The sequence below is a fragment of the Pongo abelii genome, chromosome 9 (genome assembly GCF_028885655.2).
Source record: "Pongo abelii isolate AG06213 chromosome 9, NHGRI_mPonAbe1-v2.0_pri, whole genome shotgun sequence".
NCBI classification, from domain to species: domain Eukaryota; kingdom Metazoa; phylum Chordata; class Mammalia; order Primates; family Hominidae; genus Pongo; species Pongo abelii.
In genome coordinates, this window is record NC_071994.2 from 7217188 (window position 1) to 7234119 (window position 16932).

General features: G+C 59.0%; 2 protein-coding genes across 4 annotated transcripts; both read right to left on the reverse strand.

The window, feature by feature from the left end:
* Positions 1-73: 73 nt before the first annotated feature.
* RPS6KB2 (ribosomal protein S6 kinase B2) lies at positions 74-7019 on the reverse strand. 2 transcript variants are annotated; one of them, XM_002821446.6, is made up of 15 exons: positions 6843-7019; positions 6444-6484; positions 6226-6346; positions 5871-5939; positions 3970-4117; positions 2827-2884; positions 2647-2747; positions 2442-2532; positions 2268-2358; positions 2038-2145; positions 1428-1490; positions 1209-1286; positions 994-1101; positions 787-896; positions 74-492 (listed from the first exon to the last, which is right to left on the reverse strand). In XM_002821446.6, the coding sequence occupies exons 1-15, from the start codon at positions 6993-6995 to the stop codon at positions 306-308; spliced, it is 1527 nt and encodes a 508-aa protein (XP_002821492.4). In that variant the 5' UTR covers positions 6996-7019; the 3' UTR covers positions 74-305. The 2 variants fall into 2 exon arrangements, with proteins under 2 accessions (XP_002821492.4, XP_054381510.1); XM_054525535.1 differs by lacking the exon at positions 1428-1490 and having other exon boundaries at positions 6843-7009.
* A 2834-nt stretch (positions 7020-9853) lies between these two features.
* CARNS1 (carnosine synthase 1) lies at positions 9854-16656 on the reverse strand. Of its 2 annotated transcripts, XM_054525550.1 has the most exons (7): positions 16169-16656; positions 15749-15923; positions 15572-15657; positions 14775-14843; positions 14612-14696; positions 14240-14520; positions 9854-12077 (listed from the first exon to the last, which is right to left on the reverse strand). In XM_054525550.1, the coding sequence occupies exons 1-7, from the start codon at positions 16649-16651 to the stop codon at positions 10851-10853; spliced, it is 2406 nt and encodes an 801-aa protein (XP_054381525.1). In that variant the 5' UTR covers positions 16652-16656; the 3' UTR covers positions 9854-10850. The 2 variants fall into 2 exon arrangements, with proteins under 2 accessions (XP_054381525.1, XP_024111268.2); XM_024255500.2 differs by having other exon boundaries at positions 14612-14843.
* Between the last annotated feature and the right edge of the window lie 276 nt (positions 16657-16932).

The window sequence follows — 16932 nt, forward strand, 5'->3', positions numbered from 1 at the left end:
CCAGGGGCTCCTCCTGGCACAATCCAACCCAACCCTGCCCCTAAGTGTGCAGCACAAAGAGCCAGGTCAGCGCCATGATTCAGCCCTTTAATCTTCCACGGGAGCAGCTGAGCGCGGGGCATGGCGGGCAGCCCTCCGTGCCCATGATTCAGGGGCACAGCTGCCCCAGCAGACACACGCTTTCATACGCACTCACACCCCACCCCCAGACACACCCCCAGGTCTCTGGAACTAGCCCAGGGTCCTGCTGCCCTCACAGCCGCAGGGACAGGGCTCAAGGGCTACCCTCACCCCCACCCAGCTTCCTAGCGCCCTGGACGCCCACGGCCCTTCTTGGACTTCTTGGTCCCTGAGGGGGGACGGATGGGGAGAGGGGCGGTGGTCGAGGGTGGCGGCGGCGGTGGCGGCAGGAGTGGAGGTAGAGGTGGCTCCGTGGGCTCCGACAGGCTGGGGCTGGGCCGAAACCCCTCAAAAGGGGAGAACTTGAGGGGGCTGCAGGGGAAACCAAGGCAGAATAAGAGCCTCCTAGGCCCTGCCAGAGGCTGCCAGCACTCGATCAGGGAAGGCAGCCTCTCCCACCTGCCCAGGCACACAGGCCATGGGCTCCACAAACTCCCATCCAGGCAGCCTGGCCACAAGGGGTGTAGGAACTGAGGTCCCCATGGTAGACACAGCAACCGAAGCCAACACTGGCTGACAGACGTGGCCAAGGCACCCAAGGCTGGAGCTGGCGTCCTGCCTGCTAGTGTCCCTACCCCAGCCACACACCCCCACGTCCCTCAGTACCTGATGGGGGCCCGGGGGCTACTGTTGAGGCGCCTGGGTGAGCGCAGCTTGGGCTGGAAGGAGAAGCCTTCCTTGCTGTCCAGGACAGATGGCGCCACGTATGTGAAGCCCTGGGGGGTGGAGGCAGGGCCATGAGACACTTAGTGCCTGCCATCCTTAGTCACGATCCCTGCCCTGGTCCCACAGGCCTCAGGCCACCGCACTCACCAGGAAGGCCTGGTTGGCACTCTCGCTGAGGGCCGTGTCATCGGGACTGTCCACCGGCGTCTGCCGTGTGAAGCGGGTATCAAACTGGCTCACGTCCTCCTCTGACTGCTGTGGGCCAACCAGAGTGGGGAGGGGTCAGAGGGCAGCAAGATGCGGGTTCTCCACTTGCCACCCGCCACCGCCACCGGCCACCAGCCGCCAGGCCTGCTGCTCACCAGACAGGGCCTGAAAGGGGGGTCCACACGCCAGGCCAGAAGGTCGTCCCAATTCATGTGCCGGAAAAAGGGATGTCTCTGTAGGTAGAGAATGCCCCAAACCCACTAACAGCTCACCCTGCTTGCCCCCTTGGTCACTCCCTCTGCCCTGGGGCCCTGCCCCCATTCCCGGCACCCTTGGAGACTCAGCCCTACCCCTGGTGGTGGTCCCAAACCCACCTGCACATCAGCAGCATCCCCTGGGCCACCACCAATCCGCTGGCTGGGATTACGTTTCAGAAACTGCGGGACCAGGAGAGAGGGTGTGGGCCTGGGCGGGTACTGCTCATGTGTCCCCAGGTCCCAGGGCTAGCTGGAGTAGGGGTCAGGTGACACGGGAGAGAATGCCTTTGGGTGTGGCTCCCACCTGTGGATACCCTCAGGGCTTTCAAGGTTTGGTCAACAGAGCCACCTTCTCCACAAAGGCTTTGCAGAGGCTCCTGGGCCCTGGCGTTGCCCCAGGGCGCTTTGGTGAGGCGCCAACTCCCCATGTGGCTGTCTGGCCTCCCCCTAACACCTCCGATGCTCGCCTTTGATGGAAGTGTGGCCAGCTCATCACAAGCGTGTCACTGGTTAGGACTTAGCCTAAGGACTGGGCCAGGGCAGCAGCTGGTCTGTGACAGGGCTGAGACCTCGGCTCAGTCCCAGACTTCAAGGGAGGGGCTCGTTTCACTCCCAGAGGCAAACTGCACAGGCCGGGGTGGCCCTGGCTTCCCCACAGCCCAGAGAGACTCAGGAACACGTGCAGAATGGCTGGCAGGGCCCCGGAGAAGAGAGAAGGGAGCCGCACCTTTTTGACAAGGTCCCGGGCATCTGGGGTGAGGTAGGCGGGCAGCGCCAGCTTGCCCTTTAGGATCTTATCCATGGTTTTCTTCCGGTTCTCTGCAGTGAAGGGCGGCTGGAGGAGGAGGAAGGTGAGAGGAGCCTTGTGGGCCTCCCATCAGGCCCTGCCCTTGCCCCAGGAGGGGGGCTACTCCCACCTCTGCCCCTGCTCCTCCTCCTCCCGGGGGCTGGACTTGCCGATCCAGTGAGCATGTCGTACATCAGGGCCCCCAGGCTCCACCAGTCCACAGCCCGGTTGTGGCCACTGCGCACCAGAATCTCAGGGGCCCTGGGGTCCAGGTGGAACTGTCAGTCAGGCCATGCCCCTTCAGGCTGTCCTCCCGACCCCTGGGCCAGCCAGGTGCCACTTACATGTACTCAATGGTGCCGCAGAAGGTGTGGGTGACGGCGCCCTCATGGATCGACTCCTTGCAGAGTCCAAAGTCGGTCAGTTTGATGTGGCCTGAGGAAGAGTGTTGGAGAGGCGTGACCAGGGCCCCACCCCACCCACAGAGCTCCTCAGCCCTCCCCACAGATTGCAGACCCCGCCTGCAGCTGCCCGCGCACACATGCGCACCCTGGCTGCTGAGCATGATGTTCTCGGGCTTGAGGTCCCGGTAGATGATGCCCTGGGAGTGGAGATGGCCCAGGGCCAGCGTGATCTCGGCCAGGTAGAAGCTGCAGAAACAAGACAGGGTGAAGGCAGGAGTAGGGCAGGGACCTGGCGGCCTCAGGAAAGCGGAGGAGTAACACCCACCAGGCCGTGTCTTCCAGGAAGATGCCCTCTCGCTCCAGATGCGTGAAGAGCTCGCCACCTGCCACACAAACACGTCAGCAGCCACGTGCTGGGTCCAAGCCCCTTTGCGCTTTCTGAGTCTTTATTTCTTCTTGGGGAAAGAGGGGCTCATAATTCCCGCCCTACCTGCCTCACAGAGCTGCCGTGGGGATTCAATTCAATTCAGCAAACATCTACCGACGCCTACTCGGTGCCTGGCCCTGTGCTGGGTGAAGCTGGGGACAGGATGAAGAGACCCAGCCACTGCCCTCAGGATGCTCAGTCTACTGGGGAGACAGACATGTACACAACGGCTCTAATACGCCAGGCCCAGGCCACAGCTCCAAGAGCTTAGCCCAAAAGATCTCGCAGAGGAAACGGGGAAGACAGAGTGAATCCCAACACAACAGAACAGAGAAAGCGCGGTTTGCTGGGACTTTAAGGGGATGCTGAGATGGACGGAGCGAATGCAGAGCATGGAGGCAGAAGCTCACAGAGTTCATCTGGCCCAAACGAGGGAAAGGCAGGCCAAGACTGCTCACAGCCAGCAGGGGACAGCCGGCCTAGGGGCAAGGCTTGATCTGGGCAGCCAGCCGCAGGACTCTGAATAGAAGGGCTGGGAGCAGCCCCAGGCTCTACGTACGACCTCAGCAGTCGGCAGAGGAGACACTAGAAAGCAGGTGAGCGGGAGGCCTCATCCCAGTTAGAAAAGTGCTCTGGCCACCCCACCAGGCCCCTGAGAGTGGACAGATAGAGGAGGACGCTACAGAGAATGAACTAGTTGGACTGGGGACCTGACAGGATGCAGGGCACACGGGAGAGAAGAACAAGACAGGGAGGGGAGTAGGAAGAGACACAACCATCCTCTGGACTTCTATCCAAATTCCCGCCATGCCCATCCACCCCCAACACACGTGAGGGACACAGTAGGTGCTGGACAGACGTTTGCTGAATGAATGAATGATGGGACGGATGCACGGATGGATGGCTGGATGGGTAGGACAGAGTGGGGGCCCCCTAGCCAACTCCCACAGACACATCTCTCAAGAGCTTCCCCCCAGAGCTTCCTTTGCTGGCTCCCTGCCCCCCGACCCCCAACACCCCTGCCTGGGCCCGCACTCATACCACTGAGGCACTCAAGGATGAGGTAGAGTTTGCCACCAGTCTGGAAGGCATAGGCCAGTTCCACAATAAAGGGGTGCTTCACTGACTCTAGAATGTTCCGCTCAGCCCGTGTGTGTGCTGTGTCCTTGGCGTTGCGCACAATTTTGGCCTGGAGATACAGGAATTGGTTAGAAATTGAGGCATCCAGGCTGGGCGCAGTGGTTCACACCTGTAATCCCAGCACTCTGGGAGGCCGAGGCAGGCGGATCACCTGAGGTCAGGAATTTGAGACCAGCCTGGCCAACATGGCAAAACCCCGTCTCTACTAAAACTAGAAAAATTAGCTGGGTATGATGGTACACGCCTGTAATCCCAGCTACTCAGGAGGCTGAGGCAGGAGAATCGCTTGAACCCAAGGGCAGAGGTTGCAGTGAGCTGAGATCACGCCACTGCACTCCAGGCTGGGTGACAGAGCGAGACACTATCTCAAAAAAAAAAAAACTGGGGGCATCCAGAGCTCCTCAGACCATCCATCTGTTACCTGCTGCCATCCTCTGTCACTGCATTGTATTTCTCCATAATTCTGCTGCTGTCAGCCACCATCATTTTCGGGGATGGGTTTATCCTCTAACACAGGGTTTCTCAACCTCGGCACTACTGACACCTGGGACCAGGTCATTCTTTGTTGTGGGAGGCTGCCCTGCACATCATGGGATGTTCAGCAGCATCCCTGGTCTCCACCCACCAGGTGCCAGTAACACTCCCCTCTTGCCTTGACAATCAAAAATGTGTCCATGCCAGGTGCAGTGGATCACACCTGTAATCCCAGCACTTTGGGAGGCTGAGGCGGGCAAATCACCTGAGGTCAGGAGTTCGAGACCAGCCTGACCAACATGGTGAAACCCTGCCTCCACTAAAAAGTACAAACACTAGGCCAGGCATGGTGGTTCATGGCTGTAATTCCAGCACTTTGGGAGGCCGAGGTGGGCGGATCGCCTGAGGTCAGGAGTTCAAGACCAGCCTGACCAATATGACAAAAACCCATCTCTACTAAAAATACAAAAGAAATTAGCCAGGCGTGGTGGTTCACGCCTGTAATCCCAGCTACTCGGGAGGCTGAGGCAGGAGAATCACTTCAACCTGGGAGGTGGAGGTTGCAGTGAGCCGAGATCGCACCACTACACTCCAGCCTGAGTGACAGAGTGAGACTCCATCTCAAAATAAGTAAGTAAATAAATAAAAATACAAAGATTAGCCAGGTGTGGTGGCACAAGCCTGTAGTCCCAGCTACTCAGGAGGCTGAGGTAAGAGAATTACTTGAACCCGGGAGGCAGAGGTTGCAGTGAGCAGAGTGCACTACTGCACTCCAGTCTGGGGGACAAAGCAAGACTCCATCTCAAAAAAAAAAAAAAAAAAAAAAGGCTAGGCACGGTGGCTCATGCCTGTAATCCCAGCTGGAGGCCAAGGCGGGCAGATACCTGAGATAAGGAGTTAGATAGAGACCAGCCTGGCAAAACCCCGCCTCTACAAAAAAATACAAAAATTAGCTGGGTGTGGTGGCAAGCGCCTGTAATCCCAGCTACTCCAGAGTCTAAGGCACGAGAATCGCTTGAACCTGGGAGACGGAGGTGGCAGTGAGCCAAGATCGCGTCACTGCACTCCAGCCTGGGTGACAGAGCGAGAATCCGTCTCAAAAAAAATAAAATAGTGTCCAGACATTGTTGTCAAATGTCTGCTGGGAGTCAAAATGGCCCCCATTGAGAATTACTGCAAGACAATACACATCACAACAGACAATAAACCAGCAAATGCCAAAGTCAGGGATCCTCCTCCATTGTGTTCCCTGCTGTCTTCCCAAAGCCTGGTACAGCACGTTGGGAATGGCAGCCACACAGTATTCGTTGGCTGAACGAGTGACTCACCTTCCTTAGGACTTTCATGGCATATATTTTGCCCAAGTTGGTGCCTTGCACCTTTCGCACCTGGAACACCTGTAGGGCAGGGGAGACAGGATCAACTTCCCTCTCCACATCCTATCTTCAAGAAGCCCCACCCTGAAGCTCTGGCTTTGGGACCAGGAGGCCTAGGCCCTGCCAAGGGTGGGGCAGTGAAGATTTCAAGTCCGATTGCAGAGGATTTGGCCTTCCCTCCTTTATGTTTCTGGCTCTGAATCCCATTAGAGGCCCTGCTGATTCACAAGTCTAATTTATTTTGAGAACCCTTTGCTGCCTCCAGATGGAGGCTGTGAGGCCAGGAGGAGGGTGCGCCCGCCCCTACCTTGCCATAGCCCCCCTTGCCCAGCACACGCAGCAGCTCAAAGCAGTGGGGCCCGATGCGCTCTGGGCCAAGGTTCACGCTGGTCTCAGTCAGCTCCACCTCTTCATAGTGTCCCACAGGCCTACGGACACAAGGAGTTAATGAGGACAAGGCTCCAGTGCTCCCCAGTTCCCCTTCCCCACTCCATTCCCCCCTCCCCCAACACGACCCTCACTCACTCTAGGCCAGCTGCCCTCGACTCGGCAACGGGACACACGTCCTGTGAGAAACCGAGGGGTAAGAGCCAAGGAAGGTGCCAGGATACCTCCCCGCTCCCGTTCAGGTTGGACTGCGTGGCCCAGGAGAGAACGGTGTCAGGGATGGCAGCTAGTAGGGGATGGGCAAGAATTGGGAAGAAGCCGAAGGCAGGAAAGGGAGAATCGGGAGAAAAGGTTGGGGTTCTGGAAGAGAGGTCGGGGTGAGGGTGGGATCAGAGCTTAATAGAGACCGGGATCTGAGAAAGATCTGGGTCTGCAAAGGGTCTGAGCCCGCTCTGGGCGTGCGGAGCCGCCGCTCCGGCCTCGGCTGGGTGACAGGATCGGCTCCAGGATCCAGTCGCGCCAGGGCAGGGCACTCACCGCGGGGCTGAGCTCTGGCTCGCCCTCGCCCTCGCTGCCTTCCTCCGTCTCCAAATCCAAATCAAACACGGCCGCCATGGCGGCACCGGCCCCGCGGACCCCGGGCCCGTACCTGGCCGCGCACTGACTGACAGTCCCGGACCTAAACATCATCTCTCCGCGACGGCAGCTGCGCGCGTCGATGACGCAAGGGGTCTTACTCCCCCTCCGGAAAATCGCTGAGCCTGGTGGGGAACAAAGATGGCGTCCGTCGCAAGGCCTCTCGGGAATTGTAGTCCTAGAGTGGCGAGGCGCCTAGCCTTCAGCCTGCTGAATCCTTTCCGCAGGACCCTCGGTCTTCCCAGCAAGGCTCTCTGGGAGCCCGTTTTGGTTCTACGGAGAGTTTTGAGTTTGGTTGGAGCAGGGTCGGAAGTGTATGCAGGTGTGAATGTAAATGCAATCCCCAGCCCTGTTGGAGCCGGGTACTGCCAGGCCGGCTGCATGATGAAAGGCAGGTCGCGTTGCTTTCGGTTCACTCCAGAAAGGGAGGCGGCTGCATCAGGGTCTCCTCAAAGTGCCTCTGGCTCGAGGACCCTGCAGATCGGAGCATTTACTCAGTGGCCAGCTCACTGCCAGGTTATGTTGCCAGGTTCCCGCCTTAAATAGGGTTTGGGGGTCAGTGATACACCTGTAAATATGGGATTTTGTTGGCTTTTATTCCCTTGTTGATTTAAGCACATTTAGGCACCTGGTACAGAATAGACACTTCAAAAAACGTTGTTGAGGCCGGACACGATGCCTCACGCCTGTAATCCTAGCACTTTGGGAAGCCAAGTTGGGAGGATCACTTGAGGCCAGGAGTTCAAGGTTACAGTGAGCTATGATGGTGCCACTGCACTCCAGGCTGGGTGACAGAGTGAGATCCTGTCTCAAAAAAACAAACAGGCCAGAGGCAGTGGCTCACACCTGTAATCTCAACACTTTGGGAGGCCGAGGTGGGTGGATCACTTGAGGCCAGAAGTTGGAGACCAGCCTGGCCAACATGATGAAACTCTGCCTCTACTATAAATACAAAAATTAGACGGGCGTGGTGGCGCCCACCTGTACTCCCAGATACTCGGGAGGTTGAGGCAGGAGAATCGCTTGAACCTGGGCGGCAGAGGTTGCAGTGAGCCAAGACTCGCGCCACTGCACTCCAGCCTGGGCGACAGAGTGAGACCAAGTCTCAAAACAAACAAATAAAACCCGAAAACTTGGCTGGGCCCGGTGGCTCATGCCTGTAATCCCAGCACTTTGGGAGGCCGAGCCAGGCGGATCACCTGAGGTCAGGAGTTCAGGACCAGCCTGACCAACATGGAGAAACCCCGTCCCTACTAAAAACACAAAATTAGCCGGGCATGGTGGCGTATGCCTGTAATCCCAGCTACGCGGGAAGGCTGAGGCAGGCGAATCACTTGAACCTGGGAAGCGGAGGTTGCGGTGAGCCAAAATCATGCCATTGTACTCCAGCCTGGGCAACAAGAGCGAAACTCTGCCTTAAAAAAGAAACAAAAAAACTTTATGGTGTTTTTTCTTTTTTTTTGTTTAGGTTTTCAGACAGGATCTTACTCTGTCACCCAGGCTGGAGTACAGTGGCAAGATCATGACTCATTGCAGCCTTGACTTCTTGGGTTCCAGTGATTCTCCCACCTCAAATCCCAAGTAACTGAAATGACATAATCACATAATCTTTTTTCTTTTCTTTCTTTCTTTTTTTTTTTTTTTTTAGAGAGGAGGTCTTGTTTTGTTGCCCAGGAGGCTGGTCTTGAACTCCTGGACTCAAGTGATCCTCCTGCCTTGGCCTTCCGAAGTGCTGTGATTACAGGCATGAGCCACTGCACCCAGCAAAAACCAAAAACGCTGTTGACAGAATGAACTTAGGCCAGGCAGGGTTGTTCATGCCTGCAATCCCAGCACTTTGGGAGGCCGAGGCGGGTGGATCACTTGAGGTCAGGAGTTCAAGACCAGCTTGACCAACATGGTGAAAACCCGTCTCTACTAAAAATACAAAAATTAGCTGGGCGTGGTGGTGCATGCCTATAGTCCCAGCTACTTGGGAGGCTGAGGCAGGAGAATCACTTGAACCTGGGAGGCAGAGGTTGCAGTGAGTCAAGATCACGCCATTGCACTACAGCCTGGGCAACAGAGTGAGACTCCGTCTCCAAAAAAAAAAAAAACCAGAAAGAAATAATGAACACACTCAACACAGCAAATCTGGTCTGTGACATGTGGTCTGTGACTTTAGATTGGGTATGGATTTGGCAGGGCGCGGTGGCTCACACCTGCAATCCCAGCACTTTGGGAGGTCGAGCCGGGTGGATCACTTGAGGTCAGGAGTTCGAGACCGGTCTGGCCAACATGGTGAAACCCCATCTCTACTAAAAATACAAAAATTAGCCGGGTGTGGTGGTGGGTGCCTGTAATCCCAGCTACTTGAGAGGCTGAGGCAGAAGAATCACTTGAACCCGGGAGTCAGAGGTTTCAGTGAGCTGTGACTGTGCCATTGCACTCCAGCCTGGGCAAAAGAGTGAAACTCTGTCTCAAAAATAAATAAATAAATAAATAAAAGATTGGGTATGGATTCTTGTGGGATGGGGATGTGTGGGTGTGTATTTGGGCCAGACCAGGACTTGGGTGTGAGTTCTGATTGTTGGAAGCTGTCTAGGTGTGCCTTCCATGTGCATAGGGAAGTTTGGGTATGAACTGAGGTGGACAGAATTCAGGGGTCTCCAGGCATGCAGAGGGTTATCTGGTTGGATGTGGCCCCCTGGTTGTAATTCCACCAAAGGAGATCCCCAGGTTCGGGTCTTAATGTGGGTGTAGGGCAGGCCCCTAGCAACCCAGGGCAACCCAGACACCAGGCCAGTGGGGTGGTTTTCCCTTAGCTCCAGATGCGACAAGTATCCCCTACCCATCTCTTGATCCCCCTTCCCCACCCCCTATCTAGCTGATCCTGGGAGGAGTTGTCCAGTCAAGAGAACCTATCTAGACACTTCACTAGTACATAAGCCTTTATTTGGGGAGGGATGCTTGGGGAGCTGCCTCCAGCTCCTGTGCTGCACGGAGGCAGGATTTCTTAAAGCATCTTCCCTGAATGAAGAAGAGAGTGTAGACTCTCCTCTGCCAATGCTAGTTAGGTATGCCAGAGGCCAAAGCACCAAAGCTCGGTGGAGAAGGTTTGTGATGCATAGGAGGGAGGCGTTCGCATGTCTCAGGGCCACTTGTGAATGAGGGCAGGGAGGTGAGGGGGGCATGTAAGACTTGATCAAAACAGAAACCTGGACCCTGCATCATGTCCTGTGACCCGCCCTCCACTGTGGTATAACCCTGGAGCAGTCATTTTTCCTCTCTCAGCCTGTTTCCTCTCACTGGGGGAACATAGGCAGTTGTATCTGCCTGGGGTGAGCGGAAAGAGGATTACTTCTGTCCACAGGCCACCTGCCTCTACCGCTCAGGTCGAATGAGGCAGGTTGGATGCCGCCGAGTTTCCAGCAGGCTCTAGAGCTATCCTAGAATTTGGGTAAGAGGAAGACAAGGGTTCTAGTCTCAGGTTTTCCCAGGGTTTGTCCAAGGCTTGGGGCCCAGCCAGGTCCTCTCCTCTTGTAGATGGCAGGAAGAGAGTGAGACCTGGAGGGGTGGACAGGAGGGGCTGGGTTTGGGCCCACTCCCACCTGGGGAGCTGGCGACAGAGGTGTGTGTGTGTGTGTGTGTGTGTGTGTGTGTGTGTGTGGCCATTGTCATTTCTCCAAGGCTAGAATGCTGGGGAAGCTGTGGGCTGGACTGGGGCCTTCGGGAGAGCAAGAGGCCCTTGAGTCCAGGATGCCTTGGTGTCTAAATTGCCCTGCTGCTCTGGAACAGACCTAGGCATTGCAGTGGGCCAGGCTGGGGCTGGGGCATGGCGATGGGGAGAGAAGCAGGAAGAGCTCCAGGGAGCAGAGGGCACCACAGTGCCTCCTCCCAGCACTGCTTCCCTGCCCCCTGGCCCCAGTGCTATTTGAAGTGAGACAGGAAGTGGGCAACAGGGTAGCTGGGCCCATCGATGCCCAGGCCCTGGCAGAGGCCCAGCAGGCGGAGGCGGGCCTCCGTGGGGCTGGGCCCGGCACAGGCCACACTGCAGTAGGGCTCCTCATACTCGCCAGGCACCAGGGCCTCCTCCAGCAGATTGAGGCGTAGCAGGCCACGGTCGTGCAGGGCCTGCAGGGTCTCACGGCTGGCGGTGGAACTCAGGGCCTGCAGGTGCTGGGACACAAGGCACATGACGCCCACCAGATGGCCACGAGCACGTGGGCGGGTGGGCAGGGCAGGACGCAGGCCGCAGGCCACCATAACAGCAGCCAGCAGCAGGTCCACGCCATAGAGCTCCAGGATCCAATCACGCAGGTAGAAGCCACCCATGCGGGGGTTGATCTCGATAAGCCGAGGCCCAGCCTCGGTCAGCTTTAGCTCCACGTTGAAGACTCCATCGAGCAGCCCGCAGCCCAGGCAACAGCGGAAGGCTGCCTGAACCATCTGTGCCTCCTGCTCTGGTGCCAGCCCGGTGGGCATGCAGGCCGCCGTCTCAGTGAAGCCAGGCAGCCTCGTAGGGCCGTTGTCAGAGACAAAGGCAGCCAGCAGCCGCCCACCAAACAACACCAGGTCCACGTCGTGCTCGGTGCCCTCCACAAACTCCATCAGCAGCATGGCATTGCCCCAGCCCAGCCCAATGCCTGGGTGGTCGGCCTCACCCTGCAAGTCTCGGGTAATCCGGGAAAAGTGCTCATGGCACTGTGGCGCATCCTCTACCAGCCGCACACCCACCGCACCTGCCCCAAACTCCAGCTTCATGACACCTGGCAGGGGTACCTGGTGCACGGCCCTCTCCACATCAGCCTCGCTCTCCAGTGGGCAGCAGGGCACAGCATGGAGGGAGGGCGCAGGCCAGGGTGGGCCATGGTGGTGCAACAGGTGCAGCTGGGTGAGGCTCTTCTGCTTAGCCAGGCGCATGGCAGCTGGGGAGCTGCAGGGCAGACCTAGCTCCTGGCAGAGCAGGGCTGTGAGCACCAGGCAGTCGTCCCAGTAGGAGAAGCAGCCATCTAGCTTGAGGCCGCGAGCCCGCACCAACTCTGCCAGCAGCCGTGCGTTCTCCTCATCCCTCCGGTGCTCGGTCATGTCAAAGTGGATGAAGGTCTGTACCAACTGGGATGCAAAGTGGTTGGGGTCTGACTCCACGAGGTGCAGCTGCAGAAGCCACAGGGCGGGGCATATCCAGGTCAGCTAGTGCTGGGTGCTAGGGGGATAGGATGGGGCCTAGGATGGTCCAGGCCTTCAGGGGATACGAGTGCACAAACACTAGGTGCTCAATAAATGTGTGTTGAGGATTGACTGAATAAATGGAAGGGGCAGAAGTGGGACACCTAATACAGGCTGGAGGGGAGGGAAGGCATCCTAGAGGAGGCAATGCCTAAGCTGGGAGCTGAAGAATAAGAGTCAGCTAGGTGACTACAGGAGGAAAAGGCATGATCTGGGTGGGAGGGGCTGCAGCACAGAGAAGAGGGTGTGAGACAGCGTGGTGGACTCTTTCCCACAGGCAGCCTCACTGGCCGGGGATTGCAGAGAAACTACCAGGGCTGGGGCTTGGGACAAGTGGTTTGGTCACCATTCACCCCATGTGCTCTGACACTGGGAAGTGCCCACGGAGGAATCCAGTGGGGCCCCGTGCCCCTAAAGCTTACTGCCTGCTGGGGGAACCCAGGGCAGGGCAGCCACTGAAGAGAGAGGGAGGGTGGCTCTCTGCAAAGTAACACAGCCTCAGCAGTGGAGTGACATTCCAAGTGGAGAAAACACTGAGCAAGGCTGGGGACACAGAGTTGGTGTCCCCAGGGGGTGCTGCACGGTGGGAGAGGGGAGAGGAGGCCAGTGTGCTAGATTAGGGCCAGCCTGAGATGGCCTCAGTTTTCTTATCTGTTCAATGGGGATAAGAATGTCTACTCGGCTGTGTGCTGTGGCTTACACCTGTAATCCCAGCACTTTGGGAGGCCGAAGCAGGAGGATCGCTTGAGCTCAGGAGTTCAAGACCATCCTGGGCAACAGAGCGAGATCCTGTCTCTACTAAAAATTTTAAAAATTAGCCGGGCAGGTTGGGCGCGGTGGCTCACGCCTGTAATCCCAGTTCTTTGGGAGGCCAAAGCGGGCAGATCACTTGAGGTCAGGAGTTCGAGACCAGCCTGGCCAACATGGTGAAACCCTGTCTCTACTAAAAATACAAAAATTAGCCGGGCATGTTGGCGCGCGCCTGTAATCCTAGTTACTCCGGAGGCTGAGGCACGAGAATCACTTGAACCCAGGAGGCGGAGGTTGCAATGGGCCGAGATTGCACCATTCCACTCCAGCCTGGGAGACAGAGCAAGACTCCATATTAAAAAAAAAAAAAAAAAAAAAAAAAAGGCCGGGTGCGGTGGCTCACGGCTGTATTCCCAGCACTTTGGGAGGCGGGTGGATCACGAGGTCAGGAGATCGAGACCATCCTGGCTAACATGGTGAAACCCCATCTCTACTAAAAGTTAGCCAGGTGTGGTGGCGGGCGCCTGTAGTCCCAGCTACTCGGGAGGCTGAGGCAGGAGAATGGCGTGAACCCGGGAGGTTGCAGTGAGCCGAGATCACGCCATTGCACCCAGCCTGGGCGACAGAGCAAGACTCCGACTCCAAAAAAAAAAAAAAAAAAAAAAAAGCTGGGAATGGTGGCACGTGCCTGTAGTCTCAGCTACTAGGGAGGCTGAGGTGGGAGAATCGCTTCAGCCCAGGAAGTCGAGGCTGCAGTGAGCTGTGATTGCACCACCGCACTCCAGTCTGGTCAACAGATTGATACCCTGTCTCAAAAAAAAAAAAAAAAAAAAAGTCTACCTGCCTGGCTCGCTCCAGATTCTGTAAAGTGATGCCCTGCTATGAACTTGATTCAGGATCTGTATGCAGCTCCCCAGCACCCTCTGCGGGTCCTGGGTGCCAAGTGTCAGGAATTCAACCTTGGCCCTTTCCCCAAGACAGAGCCAGGCTCCTTAGCCTGGCATTCAAGACCCCCACTCCGGCGCTAAGGCTGTCCCTCGCCCAGCCCATCTACCCGGGCTCCTCTCCTCCTTCTATGGAGGACTCCCTGCTCTCCCCAGGGCCTCTCACTCCAGGCAGGGACAGAACTAGCGGAGTCCCCCCACCCTCGCAGGGCGGCGGACTCCGCCCCTACGCCTGGGCTTCCTTGTACCTGGCCAGGATGCCCCGCCCAAGCACCGCCCCTAGCGCGGCTGGTCCCGCCCCAAGGACGCCCCTTTGCTCCAGGCCCCGCCCCGGGGTCCCGCCTCCACCACTCGGGCCAGGACCTGGGGCCCAGCCCCGCCCCGCGCCCCGCCCACCTGGAGCCCGTAGTCGCGCGCCGCCTCCCACACGAACTTCTTGCTGACGCCGCCAGCGCCGACCACCAGTAGCTGCTTTCCCTCCATGAGGCAGCGCGCCGACCGCCGAAGCATGGTCTCCACCAGCGGCGCGGCCGCCGCCTCGTCAGCCGCCGGCCCCAGCCGCGGCGCGGCCCACAGCCCCTCGAGCGCGCCGCACGCCTCCAGGCACAGGCCGCCGTTCAGCTCCAGGGCCACTGGGGTCAGCACGCCGCCGGCCGCTGTCAGCGCGAAATCCACGCCTGCGCCGGGCGGAGGGCGCGAGCTCAGCGCGGGAGCCCCCGCCCTCCAGTCCCTGGCCCTCGGCTCCCGGCCCCGGCCGCCCTCACTCACCCAGGAAGTCCGTGTACGCCCGGCACCCGCCGCGCTGCTCGGCACTCAGGCCGGCCTCCAGAGCCAGCACGGCGGCCAGCGCGGCCTCGGCCGCCGCCTTGACGCGCTGCCGCACGGCCGCCACCTGCGCCTCCTCGCCCAGGCCGCACTGGGCCAGCGCCACCTCCAGCGTCCTCGGCAGGGAGTTGTGGTGCCGTAGAGGGCGGTCCCCGCGGCCCACGCCGCACACCACCTGGGCAGGGGGCGGCTCAGGGGGAGGCCCACACACTCCTTCCCCCCACGCACACCCCCACCTCCTTGTGCCAAGATTCAGACCAGACCCCTCACTGGACATTCAAGAAGCCCCGTCCTCCAACGTGTCTTAAATTGCACACGAGCTATCCCTGCCACTCCCCATCTGGTCCCCAGACCTCTCCAGGGATTCTACCCGGGCTTCCAGGCCCAGCTGGGGTCCCCCTGCAGGATGGCTCCTGCAGCCCTGGGGGCCTGGGCCACCCTGGTGTGCCCCACCCTAGCATCTCCCTGGGGCGCACCTCTCCCTACCCCACTGGAGCTCCCTGAGGGCAGGGTCGAATCTCTCCCTCTCAGTGTAGCCTAGAGCTGGGTACTCAGGAGGGTCTGGAAGCCTTCCTGACTCTCCAGCTTAGAGGCCCCTCCTGAAGGGGTCCAGGCACTAGAGGTTTATCAGGAAGCCCTGGGTCAGCCTCTACGTGGGCAAGAGCTCTCTGGGAAGACAATTCAGCCCCCTGGGCCCTGGTACTACCCAGCGTGGAGCTGAGCACAGGGGCAGGGGCTCTTGGTGTGGGAGGGATTCTGGAAGGGTTGCAGGAGAGAGAAGACGGGTCAGACCCAGTAGTTTCCCCAGAGGCAACTACCACCCCACTAAGGATTCTGTCCTCTCTGCCCAGAGACGGCTCAGGGGCCCTTGGCAAACCACTACTGGAACCGGGCCATGCTCACCTTGCTCAGCAGTGGCCTATCACCCTGTGTCCGACACACCACAGCACAGACTCGCACGGCCAGGCTGGGGCCGGGGGAAGGACCATCTGGGGGAAGACGGGGAGGTCTAAGGCCAGCACAGAGTGGCCAGAAGGCCACACCAAACTCCCATCCCTGGCCAGCCCAGGTGGCTCTCACCTGAGCAGGGCAGCTGGACAGGTGGGTACACAGCCTCCACCAGGACACTCTCCTCCTCCTCCAGCTTCTCCAGCAGCGCCAGCACTGTGTCCACCACTGCACCCAGCTCTGCCTGTGAGTGCAGACGCAATGCCTGCCGCCCCCGCCAGCGCCAGCCACTGAGCTTCACAGCCACCTGCAGCAAGGAGGGGAAAGGGGCCTCCTGGACACCACCCCAGGTACTGCAGGGTGGGGCGCTTCCGCCACAGGAGCTGGTGAGTAAAAACTGAGGCAAAAGGGCAGGGGATTGCCCCAGAGATGGGGCAGGGCAGCGGCAGGGCTAAGAGGTAGGGACACCTTTCCAGCCAGACTTGGTAACCGTGCCTGGGTCCCATCCTGCTGGCATCTGTACAGACCTCAGGGTGGGCGACAGTCTGTTACCTGCAGGATATCACCCAGGGCCTCAGAGCGCAGAAAAGCCTCCACTTCCTCTTTCACCAGCGTCTTCTGGCCCTCTTTGCCACTCAGCTCCACCAGCCGTAGCCCTGGGCTGGCATCCCCTCCCCGCAGCAGCCCCGGTGGCTTGTAGGTGAAAGCCAGGGTTGCTGGCACAGCCACACCACCCTGCTGGGCCAGCAACTGCCTTGTCAGCAGCCGGTCCTCCAGCAGCCGGGCCAGCTCAGCCGAAGCTCCTGTGGGGCAGGTCAGGTCACGGGCGAGTTCTGCTGCCTCTCGGCCCCGGCCGGGCCCCAGACCCAGGCCTGCCAGAAAGTAGGTGGCACGGCGCGGGGGGACAAAGTCATCCAGGAATGTCAGGCCCCCAGGGTGGAAGCTCACAGCCTTGGAGACTAGCAGGGCTGCCTCACCCGGCTGCCCGGGTGCTGGCATCTTCATCAGCCAAGCAGGGGACAGGCAAAGGAGCATGTTTCCTGTGGGCAGAGAAGGCAAGTGGCTGGCCAGGGAAGGCTTGATGCCCCATGCCCGGGCCGCTGGGTGGCGGAGTGGAAGCAGCTGATCCCAGAACCCATCCCCATTCGGCATGGCAGCTGCTCCAGTGGAATGCAGGCAGTTGCCAGGGTTGGCGGGTATTTTGGGATGTGGCTGGGCCAGGGCAGGGCTGCCCTTTCTGTAGAAGGGGATGGGGAAACTTGAGCACACACTCACCCGGGCTCTGGACCCCACCCTCCAGCAGCACAGGCAGAAAG